The sequence below is a fragment of the Petaurus breviceps genome, unplaced genomic scaffold, assembly GCF_028583685.1.
Source record: "Petaurus breviceps papuanus isolate PSGF00001 unplaced genomic scaffold, PetGlider_PUasm1.0 38, whole genome shotgun sequence".
Classification (NCBI taxonomy): domain Eukaryota; kingdom Metazoa; phylum Chordata; class Mammalia; order Diprotodontia; family Petauridae; genus Petaurus; species Petaurus breviceps.
The window spans coordinates 19014924-19034771 of NW_027186304.1; the positions used below are offsets into that span (position 1 = coordinate 19014924).

General features: G+C 34.9%; 1 protein-coding gene across 1 annotated transcript in view; it reads right to left on the reverse strand.

Annotated features, from left to right (window-relative positions):
- Positions 1-19848, reverse strand: part of CEP192 (centrosomal protein 192) — a 170615-nt gene that overhangs the window by 105561 nt on the left and 45206 nt on the right. Inside the window, exons 14-21 of the mRNA XM_069099474.1 lie at positions 17049-17139; positions 12267-12421; positions 10919-11060; positions 9825-9976; positions 8718-8943; positions 7617-7760; positions 1664-1728; positions 499-708 (exon numbers count right to left, since the gene is read on the reverse strand). Coding sequence (XP_068955575.1) covers positions 499-708; positions 1664-1728; positions 7617-7760; positions 8718-8943; positions 9825-9976; positions 10919-11060; positions 12267-12421; positions 17049-17139 — 1185 coding nt within the window. The remainder of the gene's footprint in view (positions 1-498; positions 709-1663; positions 1729-7616; positions 7761-8717; positions 8944-9824; positions 9977-10918; positions 11061-12266; positions 12422-17048; positions 17140-19848) is intronic.

A 19848-nucleotide genomic window follows, 5' to 3' on the forward strand; every position in this document is an offset into this window, starting at 1 on the left:
CAAAACAATTATTTCATTTAAGCAAAAATCATACACTTTTTCATATGACATAAGAAGCTTTCACTTTAAGATTTGGATACAACATGTTGGTGAAAAACAGATTATAAGCCACCTGTAAGTCCTACAGCATGTTTTTACTGTCAGATTTTAGATATAGTTCACAATTTTTTTAAAATAGTGAAATTTAAAAAATGAACTTTCAATGAATTCCTTCAATAATGCAAAATTGTTTCTACTTTTCAACCTTGAATTTTTATTTCTATATGTAGGAATGAATTTTCTTCTATGAGAATACAGTGTAAGGTAAGTCTTTGAAGGCTGTAAAATACAAATAAAGACAAATCTTTATTTACTGATTATTATTATTCACTTATTTAAAAGTTTTGAGGCAAATTATGACTTATCATCTAGTATAGTGTGTAAGTAGACAGCAATAAAAAGCCCAGATAACAGCATTTCTGGCTATTTTGATGTCTCTTTGAGTATTCTTATACATACCCTTTTCACATTAATATCTCCTCCAAGGCAGCCAAGTGCTTCAGATCTCTGACCAAAGAACTCCCCTAAAGAGAGCCGCAAATAACTGGCATCATCACCAGCCATATCTGATGTGGTGTGTGATCTCCTCAATAGATTATAATTAACAGATGCACTCCATGATGTATCCCCTAAGGCACCTGAAGTGTTCTGAAGATCTATTTTCTCCTCCTATGAGAAAATAATTTTAGGAAAGTGTTTAAATTTTAAAGATCTTTGTAAAGTAATTTGTCTTTCAAGGTCAAAAATAAACAAGGAGGAAACCTGAGTAGAGGTATGTTGAAATTCAATGGAATATCTTTTTTTTTTGTCTGCTTGCAAGCCTCAAGATTTGGGGTTTGATATAATCACATTTATTAATAAAAAGTTCTTTATATAAGGAAAATACACTAAAATATTTTCTATTCCTAACATAGTTAAAAATTAGAGAAATACTATTTATAGCCTTTCATGACAATCTGAACTGAACTGCCAAAAAAAAAAGAAAAACTTAAAAAAATATTTCATTGTGGTTTAGTCTGCAAAGAGAACTCTAAAATATAAGAAGTATAAAGGATTAAGAGGGGGGCTTCAATGTACACAATGATTATATGGTGCTTGATACTCTACAATGTACATGCAATAACCATGATCCAAATTCATACCCCATTAGAAATTATGTTGACCACAATCTAGAAGCACTGTAGAACACTGAAAGGACTACTGGATGTGTAATGAGAAAAAATCTAGGTTATAATCCTAGACTTGACACTAGCTGTGTGACACTACAGGCAAGTAATTTTTTTGAACCTGTTTCTTAATATACAAGAAGGTAATGATATTTGTAAATACCCACCTAAGTGGGTTGCGGGAAAAGCATTTTGCAAATGTTAAAGCATTAAATAAAAATTTTTATAAGGAAATTTAAATTTTACCTTCATTTAGACTAATAATAATATGTAGGGGATGATGTCGAAGGTTAGCTCTGAGGGGTCTGCCATGGGCATGAATCCAGGCCAAGGACCCCCTTGAGCCTGTTTCTCCCCACTTGGGCTGTCCAGTATCTCAGGATGGTGACTCTCACCCCACCCCCCTTACCGCTGTATAAATGTTAGGCATTAATAACAACTTGAAACAAATTACTAACCTGTAAAAATCTGTGTTCTCTTTTGAACTCTTCTTCATCTTGTGCAATCAAAGCCATTGCTTCAGCTTAAAAATAGTTTGGCAAAACAGTATTAATAATGCTAACAACTACTCATCTACAAAATTATGTTACTTGACAAAGAAAAATACTATGGAAATAGAACTAGTTCAAGTATCCAAAAATGTCATTAGATACACATTGTGTATGACATGTAAAACCATGAAGCACACTAGGTTTTGAAGTTAAACCCTATGACATTTAGGTAAATAAAGCTAAAGTGGAATACGGAGTAAATTTGGCAATAGCTCTAATCCTACCACTACATGGACCCTATTTACAAATCAGTCAAATGAGTGGCTTTAAGTGCAATTTCTTATAATAAGGAAATAAAACCACTTTTACCTACCTACTTTACTGGAGCTGCTAAGAATACCTCATATGGGGTGGCCAGATGGCGCAGAGAGTAAGAGCACTGGCCCTGGAGTTGGGAGACCCAGGATCAGTTCCGGCCTCAGACACTTAGCACCCACACAAAATAACTGGCCGTGTAACCTTGAGCAAGTTACTTAACCCCAATTGCTTAAAAAAAAAAAAAGAATACCTCATATAGCACAGGGTTGTGGCCTAAAAGCACATTACAACCTCTAGTATGGATTATTACAGGTTTCCTGTGTAATCCACCTCTGCCTCTGATTTCCCCAGATTCCAGTCCAACCCATACAATGCCACCAAAGTAATACTCCTAAAACATAACTGTGATCACATTACTCTCTTCTCAAAAACATTCAAGTTTTTTCAAAATAAATTTAATTAGCTTTATTACAAATTTTATTTTAAAAACCACATAACATCTTTTTAAAAATGTGTGTAGCTATAGAGTGCTCCCAAAGTAAAATCTAAACTTATTTTCATTCAAGGTCTTCCACACTTTGTTGTCAATGTACTTTTTCTACTTACCTTCAATTACCCTAAGCAGTCAACAAATTGGTCTTATAACTATACTTTTCCCCTTATTGTCTCTACCTGAAGAAATCCCTACAAGGTTTAGATTAGTGCCTACCTGTAATGGGAATGTAAATTTTAAAGATCTTCCCTGCCCCTAGGCTAAAGTGCACCTGGAGCCTGGGGTAAGAAGCTTGTTTTTCAGTTGATACTGTCTGATTGGCCAGTGGGTCCAAAAGGTTGTTACATTCTCTGAGCCAGGAGAAGGCTATATAAGCCCTGATGTGTAGCTTTGTTTTGGGGGCTCACTTTGAGAAGTGTTCTGTGATTTGATCTGGATTCTGGGAAGCAGTTGTTGAGAGCCACCCCCGGCTTTGAAAAACCCAGATGTTGATTTGGTATGGATGTAATGGCTGGACAGTTTGGAAAGCTGTCTACTTGATCTGTTTCTGCTTGATAATTCTGTCTGTATACTTTGAAGTTCGGAGTGCTGACCTTTTTCCCCTGAACTAGGTAAACGATACATATTTGACTGATCAAAGCAGATCCAAGAACCTGTATTGGCAGACACCCTGGGGATGCTGGGGTGCTTGCCGCTACACTACCCAACAGCCAGAATATACCTTTTCATACAGACTCCTGTAGTAGTCCCTCTTGGACTATTTAGTACAAGAAGCCTTAAATTTGCATATGAGTCTTATCTTCCTTATTGAATTGTAAACTTACAGAAGATAGTGAAACTAAGCACAACAAAAGTAAAAAAAAATGGTGAATTTTTTGCTTCTTTGCTTTTGTGACTCATGGTCATCATAAAAAACTTCAGTTGTGATAAATGTGTTATAGCAGTTATGAAGTTATTACAATCGACTTGGCTTGCACTTTCACTAACTTGCATCTCCTGCTTGAAATATTATGGCTAATGTGCCTTTAACATGTCAATAATTTAAGGGAATGATGAGATTCTTAAAGTCAAGGTCACAAACATTCAGTGCCTATAATTTGTCAAGCACTGTGCTAAAGCTCTAGGGACACAAAGAACCATCCCCCCTTCAAAAAACAAATAAAAACACAAAAATACTTGCTCCCAAGGAGTTTACAATATAACAGGAAAAGAGACTACAAGAAAATAATTGTGTAAAAACAAGATATTTGAAGAATAAATTGAGGATATCAAAATCTAATGAAGGCAGCAGCTAGGTAATGCAGTGAATAGAACACTGGTCCTGGAGTCATGAGAACCTGAGTTCAAATATGACCTCAGACATTTAACACTTACTAGCCCTGTGACCTTGGACAAGTCAACCCTAATTGCCCTTCCCTTCCCCCTCCAAAAAGCAAAAAAAAAGACCACCACAATCTAATGCAGGCCTGCACAACATATCTTACCCCTACAGCTTGTGGTCCACCAAAGGATTTTGGGTAGTCACATCAGATTGAGGATGGTTGGTTCACATGAATCATGTGATAGTCACCTGAAATCCTTTGGTGAGGGCGGCCAGGTGGCTCAGGAGTAAGAGCACCGGCTCCAGTGTTGGGATGACCTGGGGATCAAATCTGGGCTCAGATACTCAGCACCACACCCAGAAATAACTGGCCGTGTAACCTTGAGCAAGTTACTTAACCCCGATTGCTTTAAAAAAAAAAAATCCTTTGGTGGGTCATGAGTTGTGCAAGCCTGATCTAACGGTAGGGATGACAAACAAATAATTATGTAAAAACAATTAACAAAATTTAACTGAAGATGATCAAAGGAAGAAAAGGCATTAACATTAAGGGGGAATGAGAAAGGTTTCCTGTATTAGGTGGGATTTTAGTTGGCCATTAAAGGAAACCAGGAGATAAAACAGAAAGAAAATGCAGACATGGGAGATAATGAAAAATGCTTGGAATTATTCCTTTGCTTTCTATCCCTTTTCTTTTTTTAAGCCAAATATTCTCCCTTTATTTTTGCCCCAAATCCCCTGCCAACCACCCACTTAAAAATCCCAAATTGCAGTTCTGGAAGAAATGTCATATCACATTGCTTCCCCACCAGTCACTGCCTGAGATCCTCTGGGAAAAGAAGAAAATTGGTGAAACATCCTTGACACGGGTCAGTGACAGGACCTTTCTCAGACAAAAAGGGGAAGCTGAGAAGTCACTGCTATGCCCTCCTCCTCCTTTCTATCCCCTTTTTAAAGTAATCATAATACTAAAGATCTTCTATTTTCATAATGAATTTTATTTAACTGAGTTCTATAAAGTGTAATCTAATTCATAAAATATTTAAGCTTAAATCAATTTAGGTAGAATTGTCTATTTTTATTATACTGGCATGGGCAAGTCATGAGCATAAAATTTTCCTCCAACTATTAAGTTTTTCCTTATATCTTAAAGTTTATAATTGAGTCACTTTATAGATGAATCTTTAAAAGTGTTCTGTGTCCTGGGTAGAATGAGCCCCAAATATTTTACTAATTTTAGTTATTTTGGAAAGGTATTCCCCTTTCTAATACTGTCTGTTGAGTTTTGTTATTGTTATATAGAAATGGTGATTTTTGAGGGTTTATTTTGTAGTCCGAAACCATAATTAATTACAGTCTCAATTAATGACTTTGGTTGATGCCCCAGGATTTTCTAAGTAAACTGTCACAAAATTAGTAAATAGGGACAGTTTTATCTCCTCTTTCCTAGCTTTACACCTTTAATGCCTCCCTCTTGTCTTCTAGACAGTCTTTCTATTGTCTTTCCACAACTATGTAAAATAATGATAAAAGCAATCCAAAAGATAAAAGGGATAACTCTATTTTCGAGAAAATTAAAAGCTTCTAAACAAAAAAATGTACTTAAGAAGAGGGAGGAAAAAATTCATCAAATTTCTCAGATAGCTTGATACTCAAAATATATAAATAATTAACAGCAAAATATAAGAACAAAAGTGATTCCCAACAATTAAGTGGTCAAGGGATAAAAACAAAGGAAGAATTGCAACTATTAATGACCACATGAAAGAATTCCCCACATTACTAATAAGAGAAATGAAAATTAAAACAATAAGGCTTCACCTCACAGACTGAAAATTGGCAATAATAACAGATGGCAAGTATCAATGCTGTAGGAGTTATGGGAAGATGGGCACAATGATGTACTGGTAGAGCTATATGAATCAGCACAATCATTTTGGAACTATTCAAATGAAGTGAGTAAAATGTCTATTACCTTTTTGCCTAGAGATTCCAGGCTTACTCCAAGGACATAAATTGTTAAGAATAAAGTTCTCACATATACCAAAATATTTATAACTCCACTTTCTATGGTAACAAAATAATGGAAACAAAGCAGATACCCCCCAACTGGGGAATAGCTAAACAAACTGTGGTAAATAAATCAACGAATAAATATTTAACTGAGATTCTAATTCATGACTTGGCTAGAAGTCATTCATAAATACTTATAAGATGTTCAGAACGCCTAAATCTAGAAGGATAACTAATATAGGAAGATCAAAGTAAAGGAATTTGGCTGAACGGGGATGAACATAAATAGTTCTATACTTGCAGTCAAAAAGTTAACCATACAAGTTCATGATATAGAAGTGGCTAAACAATAGTTTCTATGAAAATATTCTGGGGATTTTGGTGAACTGTAATCTCAATGAAAGTCAACAGTATGTCACAAGAGCTAATCTAGTTTAGGTTACATCAAAAGCGGCATAGTATCAAGAGAGCACATTGTGTTCACTCTATAGAATATACCCAGAGTACCACACTGCGCCATAATTTCTGAAGGTCACTGACAAGGTAGAGCATATTCAGATAAGGGTGGCCATCATGGCAAGGAAGATGAGACCATGTCACACAATGGAACAATGGCTGACAAAACCAGAGATGTTTAACCTGAAGATGGGGTAGAGGAGAAAAGGAGACAAGAAAGTTGTCATCTTATTCATTGGTCTGTCTACATGGAAGAGGAAGAATTAGATTTGTTCTACTTGGCCCTAAAGAGCAGAACCCAGGATTCTCCCCAAAAGGTAGAGGTACAAGAGGAAAATTTTAAATTTGACATCTAAAAAAAAAAAACACACCTTATAATAATCAGAGATGTCCAAATGTGAAAAATCTGCTTTAGGAGGAAGTGAGTTCTCTATTAATGAAGGTCTTCAAGCAGATACTGGGCTACATTTGTCAGGTAACCTTAGGAATAAATAAATAACATCTGAAATGATCTTTCAAATAAGATCATTTTTTTTTTAAGCAACTGGGGTTAAGTAACTTGCTCAAGGTTACATGGCCAGTTATTTTGTGTGGGTGCTAAGTATCTGAGGCTGGAACCAATCCTGGGTCTCCCAACTCCGGGGCTGGCGCTCTTACTCACTGCGCCACCTGGCCGCCACAGCAAATAAGATCATTCTGATCCTGTAAAATCCCATTAAGTAGTTTTCATCACTACTTTTGTCATAATGCTATAATGAAAGGATCTAAGGAGAGCAAGAAGCCAAATAGCTCCCAACTGCCCTTTTAAAATTTTTTTAAAACCCTATTAAATTTTTAATATGTCTGAAGAAATCAGATTTTTTTAGTCTGTATCACTTTTAGAAACTTTTTATTGACCTCAAAGAAGTCCTTAGGGTAAGGAACTGTCTTATTCATCTTTGTATCTGTTTTGTACATAATGGGGCCTTAATAAATGTAACAAATAATTACCTGAATTGAAATGGAACTAATTTCCCATTAAAATGCAATTTTTATTTTCTAACGATTTCTCAGTGGTGATATGAAAGGTATCTTTAATGTGAGAGAATACATTTTCCTTTTGGCAGTAAAAGTTTCAGAAATGAAATATATAAGATGACTAGATTTCTGTCAGCTCTAAAACTCTCACCATTGTAGGTGAAAGAGGAGAAATACTGAATTAGATTTAAAAATTCTTTGCTAAAAGTTAAAAAGCCCAAAGACTTCATTGCATCAAATTATTAAGTCTATTTAAAAAATACCTTTGAAGAAAACAGAAAAAGAGAGTAACACATACTTACATCCAGTTCTGAATTCTTCATTTACTTCATTATCTCTACAAAGATTTAAATCTTGTTCTCCATCAAAAGAAGTATAATAGGCAAGGTCAGTCACCCATTTACCTTCTTCATTTTGATAGACCACACTGTGTGGTACAGCACCTTCTGAAAAATCATGTGAATTACACCAAGGGGATTATGACAGAGAAGTAATTAAAAGCTTAGATCTTTAAAATTTTAGAACAAGTTGAAAAGTTTTTAAACTCTTCAAAAATGTGAGATTTGGATTATACATGAGAAGAATGTGTTTCATGGTAGATGACCTCTGACAGATCTGGGTAGAGTAAGAGTGAATGTTTTCCTGTCAACTCTAGAACTCTTATCACTCCAAAAGAAACAGATAATCTTCTTATTTGAGAAGTAGCTAAAATTAGGCATAATAAAGGTAAAACTTGGAACCTGCTTAGCTAAAAGACACATAACTAAGACATCCAGGAAAAATCCTGGGAAAGCCTGTAATAATTAAAGAGAAAATTTTCAGCTCTGTGTCTTTTTTACATACATACATACATACATACATACATACACATACACACACACACACACACACCCATCTCACACAAAAAAGATTAGTTGAGGACACAAATTGTCAGTTTCTAATTTACACACTTCAGTGCTTGGCATGAAACAGGCATTTACTAGTTACTGAACTGAAAAAGGAAGAAAATCAGAACTTTAGAGAGTTATACCAGTCCTTTTATAAAGTAATGTATCAAAGATTTTTTGTATATATCTTATAAATAACACATATATCTTGTAATTGTATAAACTATTTCCTTCAATCACATTGTAAACCCACTGAGGTGGCCACAAATGGTTTCACTTTTATCCTTGGGTCAAGTATCTAGAAGGGCACAAATAATCTTAAAATCTACAAAAATATGTACTTGTTATTCTGGTATGACAGGGTAGAATATAAAAGTCATCTTTCTAAGGCTCATGGAATTTCTCTATAGCTTTGTATGATATAAGAGACCAAAAAAATCTATTCATTTGCTTCTAAAGTGCCAATTAATAAAATATCTGGTAAATACTTGATTTCTAAAATTAAAAAAAAAATACCTTTATTATTCTTTTCATTGGAATTCCAATTCTCGCAAATTCTCCTCTCAGTAGTAGGTGACCAGTAAGCATCAAATGAACTAAATCCATTATCAAGAAGTTCCACAGTATGTGCATCCACATTTTTTTGAAGGGATATTTTAGGAGTTATATTATTTTGATGAGCAGACTGTACCCCCAATTTTAAAGGGTGAAGATCAAAATTACCTTGATTGATATTTGTGTCCTGAAAATAAAGTAGACCAAATTTCATACAAAATTCATCAACTGTCTCCAGTGCAACAATATCCTGTCTGTGACAATGTTTTTAAAAAAGATCCAAGTCGCTGAAAGTGCCATAACAATATTCTACCAATGACTGTCAATCACAAATCATCACAATCAAAACTGCCAGTGAACCAAAAAGGAACGAGAGACAAATGGCAGATATCAATAAGCTACAACATATTACCAATGGTGAATTGAAATCAAGAATAGTAGAGTAGTTCATTTAGACATTTATCAGAAGAAGAAATGGGTCAATCATTTAGCAAAAGCAAATAGACTGCCTGAGTGCTACACCAGTTGTTACAAAATGTTCCAAAGTCTAAAGAAAGGCCTTGTATACAAAGGTGTGTATATATATATATATCTATCTTCTATGGATGATTTTTGGGAAGACACTGTCAAGATTCCAAAAAGAGATTAATAGGATCACAGATATAAAACAAGTTCTTGAAGTTCACCTTTTTCAGATATAGAAACTGGGTCTCAAAGAGGGGATTTAAATTGTCCAAGGTCACAGAGTTCCAAAATGGCAAAGCCAAGATTAGTCCCTGTTTCAGATATTTTGCTTATTAGGTTTTTTTGTTTTCAAGTCATCATGGAAGTTTTAATCAGGGGATAGGGAAGGGTGTTGAAATGACTAACAAAGACAAAGGGCATCAATAAAACTTATTTTTAAGAGGTGAGAGTTAAATATGACTAAACTGTGCACATGGGGGTATAACATGATGGTATGACATTTGAGTGAAATAGTTTTTAAGCTCATTTCATCTGAATGATCTAAAAGAAATTGAAAAAAATATTTCCCCCCTAAAAACTTAAAAAGAAGCTAAGGTTGACAACCTCACAAAATGGAATATTATCCACTGAAGGATTATATACTGAAGTATCATTTTCTTTTCTTGGTCTGTTTTTTTCAATTCCCCTTATATCAGAAGGAAACAATGGCACATCATCTGTATTTCTTTTGTCTTCTTCAATAGAGGCTTCATTCTCTGCAGAGTACAAGAAAAAAAATCAATGTTGTAAAGTTTAAGTTTCATGCTTAATTTTACTATCCTATAAATTTATTAATCTGTTAATAATGTCACAATATGCTAAAGGTATAACAACAATAATGGCAAGCATTTATATAGCAATTTAAGGCTTGCAAAGTACTTTTGATTGATCCTCACAACAATTGAAACACAGGTACTATTTTACAGACAAGGAAACTGAGGCAGTCAGCTGTTAAATGACCTGTCTAGTGCAAATAAGCAAATAAGGGTCAGAGGCTGGATTTGAACTCTAGCCTTATTGATTATTCTCTAGTTCTAGAGTTCTATTCTCCGTGCCACCTAGTTGCCTTACCATCTTAATTTCCCACTGCTTTTAGGATTAGGTTGGATAAGGAAAAGCAGGAAAGAGTATGGCTTAAGTGTAAAGGGGACTGTAGAGCAACTGAGTGTGTAAAGCATACTATAGTGGTAATAAACATTGTAGATAAAAAGGTTTGATAAGCAAGGCCATTGGGAGTTTATATCAGAGTTAATATTATAAACATAACAAAATGTATTTGCCAAGACAAATTACAATGGATAACTATGCTAAACTAAGTGAAATATCTTCTATTTATAAGTAACTTGATAAAAGCAGTAAATAGTAATTTTGCAAAATATACTGTTACTTCTATTTTTTTATAATGTTACACTATATATTTGATTTAAATAGCCTTATTAATAAAGTACGTAATAATTCAGTACTTAAAGGAATTACCATTTGAAAAGGCTCTTTTTAAAGGAATATTTACCATTAAAGCTTTGGCAGTTGCTCACTTTTTCCCAAGTCCCACAAAAATTCAGCAGTGCCTCTTTTCTTCCCCAAATAATAAGTCACATAAGCACAAAAGAAAAGTAACAAGAAATTCTAATAACAAAAGAAAAAATTTCAATACCTACCAGAGACAACTGGATTAAAAGGCCTCTCTTCACACTGTCTGGAGTTAAGTTCAGATTTCATAACAATTTGTGTTCCAAGAGAATATACTGAGATGCTATCTTCTGATTTGGGCCTATAACTTGGTCTGTTATTTTCATTTACCTGTTTAAAGAATGGAAATGCCTTAATTAAAAAATGTGTGACTAGGGGTGGCTAGGTGGAGCAGTGGTCCTGAAGTCAGGAGGACCTGAGTTCAAATCCAGCCTCAGACACTTGACATACTTTTACTGTGTGACCTTGGGCAAGTCACGTAAGTTCAATTACCTTGCCTTCCCCACCGCCCACCCCAAAAAACAACTACAGTAAAGGATGTATGCCATTGATAGGTTTCTTATTTGAAGAGGGACTTTTTCCTCAGGAAAAATATCAGTTTAAAAATGTCCTCTAACATCAAGGTACCAGGCTCTTCTGACTATTACTACAGCAGCTTAAATGGAAGAAGTGTTACTTCAGAGCAGGGGATGCAAAACAGGGTTATTCGTGATACAGAATAAAAAAGGGACTACCAAAGGCCAGGACGTTTAAACCAAAGGCTTCCTAACTTCTTCACTCCTTGAGAAATATTAATATGCCTTCAAAGTAGTAGATTACAGCTGCTTGTCACTCTGATGATCTGGAAATTAAGTATCTATACCTAATATACAAAAGCAGCAGCCAATTCACTACTGAATTAAGAGCAAATTCTGGTTCCCTAAAAGATTGCATTTTATAGTAAATATATTTATGTATTATTCCTTTGAAAGTAGTCCAAGTAAGGGGCAGCTAGGTGGTAATGTGGATAGAGAACTGACCTTGAAGTCAGGAAGGACCTTAGTTCAAATCCAGCCTCCTGGGCAAGTCACTTAACAATATTGCATCCCATAGACACACACACACACACACACACACACACACACACACACACACTTCATAAAATAGGTTCACAGAGAAGTGAGTTGCTCAAAACTTTTATCAATAATGTGGTAAGCCAAAAGTAGGCACTTATTTCATGTTATATCAAACCTGCAGAAAATGAAGTTTAAAAAAAAAAGGGTGCTTTAACCTAGTAAAAACCTAAAGAAATGAGTAATTATTTTTTTTTCTGCTTTTTGGAGGGGTAGGGCAGGGCAATTGGGGTTAAGTGACTTGCCCAAGGTCACACAAGTGCTAAGTGTCTGAGGCCACAGTCGAACTCAGGTCCTCCTGACTCCAGGGCCAGTTTTCTATTCACTGAGCCACCCAGCCGCCCCAAGAAATGAGTAATATGATGTAAAACAGATTTTTCTGTAATATTAAGTCAATGAACCAAGAAGTCTGATTTAGATATACCTGGCTGAGATGATTATCTGATATCCTAATAGTTGGGCTAGATTCTGAAAGTTCCTGTTCTTCTTGATCTTCTCTTAGCATTTCTGGCGATGCTAACTGTTGAAAATATGCTTCCAGATGATCATCATAAAACTCTTCATCATCAATGTCTTCATCTTATGATAATGCAAAAAAGGAACAGATTTTAGAAGCTCTAAGGGGAAGTGAATTTTATTTTCATGAGAAAGATACAGTTTAATCTAGCTCAGTGGCATAAGAAATTCATTTTACCATCTCAACTTTCACAGAAACTTACAAAAATAATCACTGTGACCGTGTGGAATTTACCCCCCCAAGAATTCAAAAACAGCTCAGTGTTAGAAAATCCATTTAAATAAACAGCAATGTTAAAACCATTAGATTATTTTAGGTATGGGAATGCAAATAAAATATAGCACCTAAATTTGAGGATTTCTTGAAATTAAGAATAAGAAATGGAGGAATTTCCTTACTATGACAATTCACATTAGAAATTTTCACATTAGAAATACTAAGGCTAAAATATTTTTACAGAGGACATGATTATACACCAAGAAAATATAAGACAATAAGAAAGTTAAGATAGTAAATTTATCAAGGTCAGCAGGTATAGCTAAAGTTCATTTGCATTTTGAATGCTACAAATAAAATACATGAAAAAGTGAAAGAAAATCACTTAAAAGCCAGAAAAAAAATTGGAAACTCAAATATTAACCCACCAAGAAAACTTCTATAAAAAGTCAACAAAAGCAGTTTTGGCAGAAATAAAACAACTATTAGAGAGAGATTCATAACTATATGTTTAAGATGACCCAATATAGCAAAAATAGCAATACTCAAATTAAATTATGGACTCAATACAACATTAATAGGTACAGATGCACAAGAACAGAAACTATTTCTACAGTCAATGCCAATTTTCAAAATATGCTATCATAGAAGTAATTATCAATTTTATCAAGTATCAGATTAAGAAAAGTAAAACAATGATAGAGAAGAGAGTTTAGAAACAATTAAACATGTACATAAATCAATGGTGAAGTGAAGTTTTAATCTAACAAATTAAAGAGACAATAGACAGATTCAACTACATAAAATGTAAAATGTTGCATGAAAAAAAGAACATAACTGAGATAAGAAAGAAAAAAACAGATGGAGACAATCCTTTAAGGTTAAGCATATCTAATAGTCTACGAAAAGATTATACAAATTCATACAAATACCCATCCATGCCCCATCAATCTAAGGATACGAATATATCATTCCATCACCTTAAATAATCACTTTCTCAAGATTTCAAACTCCAAGTAAGAGAAATACAATATAAATGTAAATAGCTTTGCAATACTACATTACCTGTAAGTTGGCAAAAACAGATCATTAAAAAATTGTGCTGACAGGGTTGCTGGGAAACAGGTATCCTATTTTTACCTAGTTTATGAAATTCAAAACTGATACAATCTTTTGGGGATGCAATCTAGCAAAATATTATAAAAGTTACAAATCTACTAAGAGCCAGTGATTTCTAACAACTAGAATTATACCCTAAGAATTAGTAAGAGAAAAAAAGAATTAGTAAGAGACCTGCCTCTTTATATAAAAATATCCATAATTTTTTTCTAACAATGGAAAAACTGGATGAACAAGTATGTCTCATCATTGTGCTTTATTATTGTCTCAAGAAATATTAAATGTAAAGAAAAATTTAAAAAGTCTATGTAGCAATGCAGAGTAAAGAAAGCAGAATTCCAAGTGCATAAACATACCTAACAGTGCAAAAATTTTAAAAGAACATAAGAAATAGACCAGAAGGTTACAGAATTATTTCCAATTTTCATAACCTTTTCTTTAAGAAAAAAATGTAAATAGCTTTGATTACTATTTTTAGTCCATATGTTTGTTCTAACTTGAAAAAGACATTAATAAAAAATTTTTTTTTAAGTTTTTTGTTTTTGTCAAGTAGAGCTACATGTTTGGTGCCTCTAACAAAGGATAGGTTGGTTTGCTTATTAAAATGTTCATATGGAAAAAAAATCGAGCACCTGCACTTACCAGGTCAATCTTATAAGTAGACCACATTTGGCAAACAAAATCAAAAGCAAGAAAATGGAAGAGCAATAGAATACAATTTTTGAATTTAATGCTTGAAATTTCTTTCTGTAATCAGAATTATTATATGACTAATAAGGATAATATTAAACACTATATATAGCATGGAGATCTTTTCCACAATGACAATTCCTTCATCTCTGCAGAGATAATGTACCTAATTCACTATTACTAAGGCATGTGCTTCAAATTTTTATCTGGGTGTAGTAAAGACATACTGTTCTACCTACCATCTTTAGCTCTTAAAGGGAAGAGTTAACCATGGGCCTAGACTTGGAAGAGTATTTTTCATTCAAAGTGGAACAAAAGTAAACTCCCTTGCAACCAGACTGCAGGGACAACCTGTAAGTCCTAAATACAAGTCAAGTCAACTTGAAAAATGGAAAATATGCATTGGGCAATATGAGAGAAAGAAATACTTTCAGAAGTAGCAAAAAGCAAACATAGGGAAGCCAAGAAATCAATGAACCACAAAAATAAAAAAAGAATGATTCATTACTTAAGTAGTCATGCTAAAACATAACTGACCTGAAACAGATTTAGAACAACAAATCTCAGAATAACTAGTATTTCTAGAAATGGGAACAAACACGTCTGAAGAAAGAATTTGACAGAAAAAAATCAAGATGATGTTTTTAGTGTTAAGAATGAGATAACCTCCTAAGCAGTCATTTGGATGACACCTGTGTTTATGTTGATATACTGCCTTTAGGTGTTGGAATTTTGAAATCACATTTATTATTTGAGGCTTTCTTGGCAAAGCCAATGGAATGATTTGCCATTTTCAGCTCATTTTATAGATAAGGAAACAGAGGCAAACAGGGTGAAGTGACTTGTCCAGAGTCACACAGCTAGTGAGTGTCTGAGGCCAGATTTGAACTCACCAGAAGTCTTCCTGACTCCATGGTTGGCATTCTATCCACTGCACCACCTAGCTGCTCACATTATTGGTAATAGTTTCAACAAAATAGTTCTGTGGGCAACATTTCTGCTGGTTAATAAATCTGTTGCCAGCTTAAATCCAAAACAAATTCAAAGGAAAATGAAATAAATCAGTGAGATTTGCTCTTGGAACTGAATTTTGTTTTTGTAATAATTTTTTAAATGGTTGCAGAAAACTAATCACTTATGCTTATTATGTTAAAATAAACTCCAAGAATCATACTGGAAATATGGGGAGTTATATTTTCAGGAGATAGAAGGTATAGAAAAGTTATTTTATCCAGATTAGTTAATTAATTAATCAAAAATTTAATTACAGGGGCAGCTTGGTGGCACAGTAAGAGCGCCAGCCCCAGAGTCGGGAGGACCCGGGATCAGTTCCAGCCTCAGATACTTAACACCCACACACAAAAAAAAAAACTGGCCATGTAACCTTGAGCAAATCACTTAACCCCAATTGCTTTAAAGAAAATTTAATTACATCACATCATTTTAAGTTTAACAAATAGGATTGGTTAGAGAGAACTAATATCCTATAAAGCATTTTTAGAGGACAATATTTTGTCCCTACATAGTTGAGAAGAAAGCACTGCCTCTGGAAACCAGATTCAAATCCTGCATGTGATACCTACTACCTATAATCTTGGACAAGTCATTTTAACTTATCTGGGCCTTAGTTTTCTCATGTGAAAAATGAGATGGTTTGATTAGACAGACTGATGCTCCTTCTAGCTATGTATATCATGATTCCTTACAAAAAAGTAAAGAGTCAGCTAGACCCAAATTCATATCCTTCCTCTAGCATATACTGTGGGGCCATAAGCAAGTCACTTATGCACTTAGTATCAAACTACTATGAATGTACATGTCCCAGAGACACTGCCCATCAGAATCAGGAAGGATTTCCCCAGGCGGGCACATTGCTGATGTAACAGGTTCAAAATATGTGCCAACCATTCCCCAAACTCTCAGAAAATAAGCAGTGCTAAAGATTAAAAATCCAAGTTAATTAAATACATCATTATATTTAAAGCCCAGATTTACAGACAATTTTTTCAAGTTTCAAAATAGAAAAAATATTAACAGTCGAAACAAGATACATATTAAGATTAAACCAGATTACTCAATGGTTCGTATTTTAGGAAATATATTAACCAAATGAAGTATCTCCAGAAAAAGGAGACCTTGGTGGGAAAGGCGATATTACAGGAAAAATAGGAAGAATAGGTATAAGAAAAAAGAGCGGGGGTAGAGGTGGGGGTGTGCCTAGAGAAACATTCAGAGGAAGCATGATGGCTGTTTTCAAGTATTTGAAGGGGTGTTGCATGAAAGACATGATAAGACTTATTCTGACTGACCTCAGAGGACAGAATTAGAATAAGGAGAAGCTGCAGACAAGCAGATTTAGCCTCAGAGTAAGGCAACATGAGATAACAATGAGAGCCATAAAAATTTGAATAGAGTGCTTCATGAGAGAGCAGGCTTTCCATCACTAGAAGGCTTTCTTCGGACAAAGGCCAAATGACACTGTTAGTGAGGCTGCCAACAAAATTCTTGAGAGGATTTTAGCTGAACCAGAGAGCTTTTGAGGTTACTTCCAATTCTGAGATTCTGTGAGGCCATACTGGCTTATAAATATAAACAAAAGGCCAAAATCCGAAGGAGCTTTTTATAAAGCAAGGTTAAAAAGCTCAAACGGTATATATACTATACCTGAAGAGTCCACCAAGCTTCTAAATGATAATAACTTCTCTTTTTCTAAAATACTTCTTTCTTCTTCAAATAATGGTCTTCGGGGATCAATCTACAGGGAAAGAACAGGAAAATAATTCTTTTGTTCATTTCTAAGGAACCAATAAAAGGCAGAGAAAGACTACACCACAGCTTTCCCAGGAATTCTTCTAACACTTAACCAACTACTTAGAAAACTCTTATGGAATTATCAACAAGCATTTTTTTAACATTCACTATATGCCAGGCATTGTCCTAGATGCCAGGGATGGATGCAAAGACAAAAAAATTAAAGCATCCCTACTCTGAAGGAGCAAGCCATTCTCTTAGAAAATACATCATTATAATAATTGAAAAAAGTATTTAAGTACTTATTACGTAAAAAGCACTGTACTAAGGGTTAGGGATACAAACAGAAAAGCAAGACACTCCCTGGTCTCAAGGAGTTCACATTCTAATTAAGGAGAAAATAAACATAAGAGGCTTCAGCTTACAAATCAGATGAAAAGGTTTGTAATCCTTAGAGTACAACCACAAAACAAATAGTAACACATCTTCAATAATGTGTTTTCCATTGATAAAATCATATCCATTTCTGAAGTCAAATCATTTGGCACTGCTAAGGACTTTGATGTCTGTGGCTCCTGAGTAGGCAAGACAGTACCCAAAAATAAGCAGCTGCCAAACTGTATCTCCTGGTTGGAAGCAAGACCAATGATGTGCAATTGTTCAAGGGGCCTCAGGCTTCATTCTCATTAGCAGTGGTCACATGGTAAGGAAGAGCTGTCTCTTTTCCATAAGGACTACTTCTCTCAATGAGGGCCACAGGGCACAGGCTGAAAGCAAGGCCATCATTCTCAGGATCAAAGTCCTAAGCCTTCTCCATCAGGATTAAAAGGAGATAGTAATTGGATGATGGCTTTGGTTTCACTTGCCTGGCATATGTAGTTCCCATTTTTTCCCTCAGAAGGCCTTGTTGCTTCAGCTAAGCTAACTTGCCTATTCTATAGGAGGCAGTCAGAAATAGGTGCGTTCCTTTGCCATCAGAGTGGCTTCCCTAACTGATGACTGAAGGGAGAGGGATGCTGGACTAGAAAGTAAAGCCAGTGGTCAAACAAATAGCAATAGGGGCCACTAGTCTTCATATAAGGATCCTTATGGGCTGCCTATTGACTTCATTTTAAAGTGTAGTATCCTGTATGTTTTATTTTATCAAATATTTCCCAATTACAATTTAGTCTGGTTTGGTCATATTTGGGAGTGTTGTGAACAGCATGTGGCCCGCAGGCAAAATAACTGCACCTTTGGCATAGGGAACACACTGCTATCTACATAAATATAAATGTTTAGACTTGCAAGGTGAGGAAGGAAGGAGTATTATTCAGATTTTGGAGATGGCCTGTATATACAGATATGAAACTAAGAGATAAAAAATGTCTTATATGAGGAGCAGAGAGGCAGCATTTGGCAAAAAAGGAAATAATGTAAAATGAGACTAGAGAGAGAGGTTTGGGATGAAGCTGTGAAGGGCTTTAGAAACCAATCAGTAGTTTATATTTTATACTAGTGGCAATAGGGATCCACTGAGTAGGAGAATAAATAGGGAACTCTGGTAGAGAGGACAATTTAGAGAGGAAAAAGAATGATCTGTCTTGGACGTGTTAATACTCAAGTTGTCAGTGAGACATTCAGTTTGAAAAATCCAATGGACAGTTGCTGGGATTGAAATCAGAAGAGGGACTGGGGTTAGCAGTTCAGATTTGAGAGTAAGAAAAATTATATTGGCAATTATGTAGAAGATAGTCTGGAGTGGGAAGAGATTCAAAGTTGGAAGATCCATTAGGCAGCCATTTAAATTTAACGTGGTGACTATGTAAAGAAAGAAGGGAGTGAATGAAAAGATGTTATGGAGGTAGTGACTGTAGGTAGGATGAAAGCAGGGTTGGTGAGGTGATCTGGTAGAAGAAAATGGTCCTCTCAAGGCTCTTCTACCCTATTCAGGGTCCTGAGTTTAGCAGCTCAGGGAAACAGGAAAGGCTTCATTTAGGAGAAGGCATCTGAGAGGTGAGCTCTGAAGTAAACAATGTTTGTTTATAGGTTTAATTATCTATGCAGATAACTCAAACTGATAGATCTAGTTAGCCCTAGTCCCCCTCCTGACTCCAATCCCAAAACTGCCCATTTGACTTTTGAAACTGAATATTCCACTGACAACTCAGATTTTAACATGTCCAAGACAGCTTCACTATTTTTCCCCTCCAAATTGTCCTCTCTACCAAACCTTTCAATTTCTATCGAAAATACCATCACGATTCCATTCTTAGCATTATCAAAGATTCCTCATACTGCTTTATCTGACATAACCAATCAATAACCACACTTTATCATGTCTACTCATTCAAATACTCACTAAAGTGAAGTCGCCTTGTTCCTCTCCAACCCCTATCCCTCTCAGGACGTTCTATCTGCGTGCGGTGCAGCAAGACAAGGCTTGATACTCGAGGTCAATATATAAGGCATTCCAAGTCTTAGTGATGCTTTAAGTTATTAAAACTGTGTACATGTGTGTATTCACATACATATGAATATACATTCACGTATATATAAGTATATAAGCTATTTATATATAGGAGCATTATGTATCTTAATCTTTCTATTAACTTATCTTATTTATGACCCTGTAAGATTCTTCGTATCATCTGAGCAATGAAATCATCCACTACATGTAATTTAAGGAATATAAGGATCTTGCTGCTTCTATGCTTCCCTCAATCACTTAAAA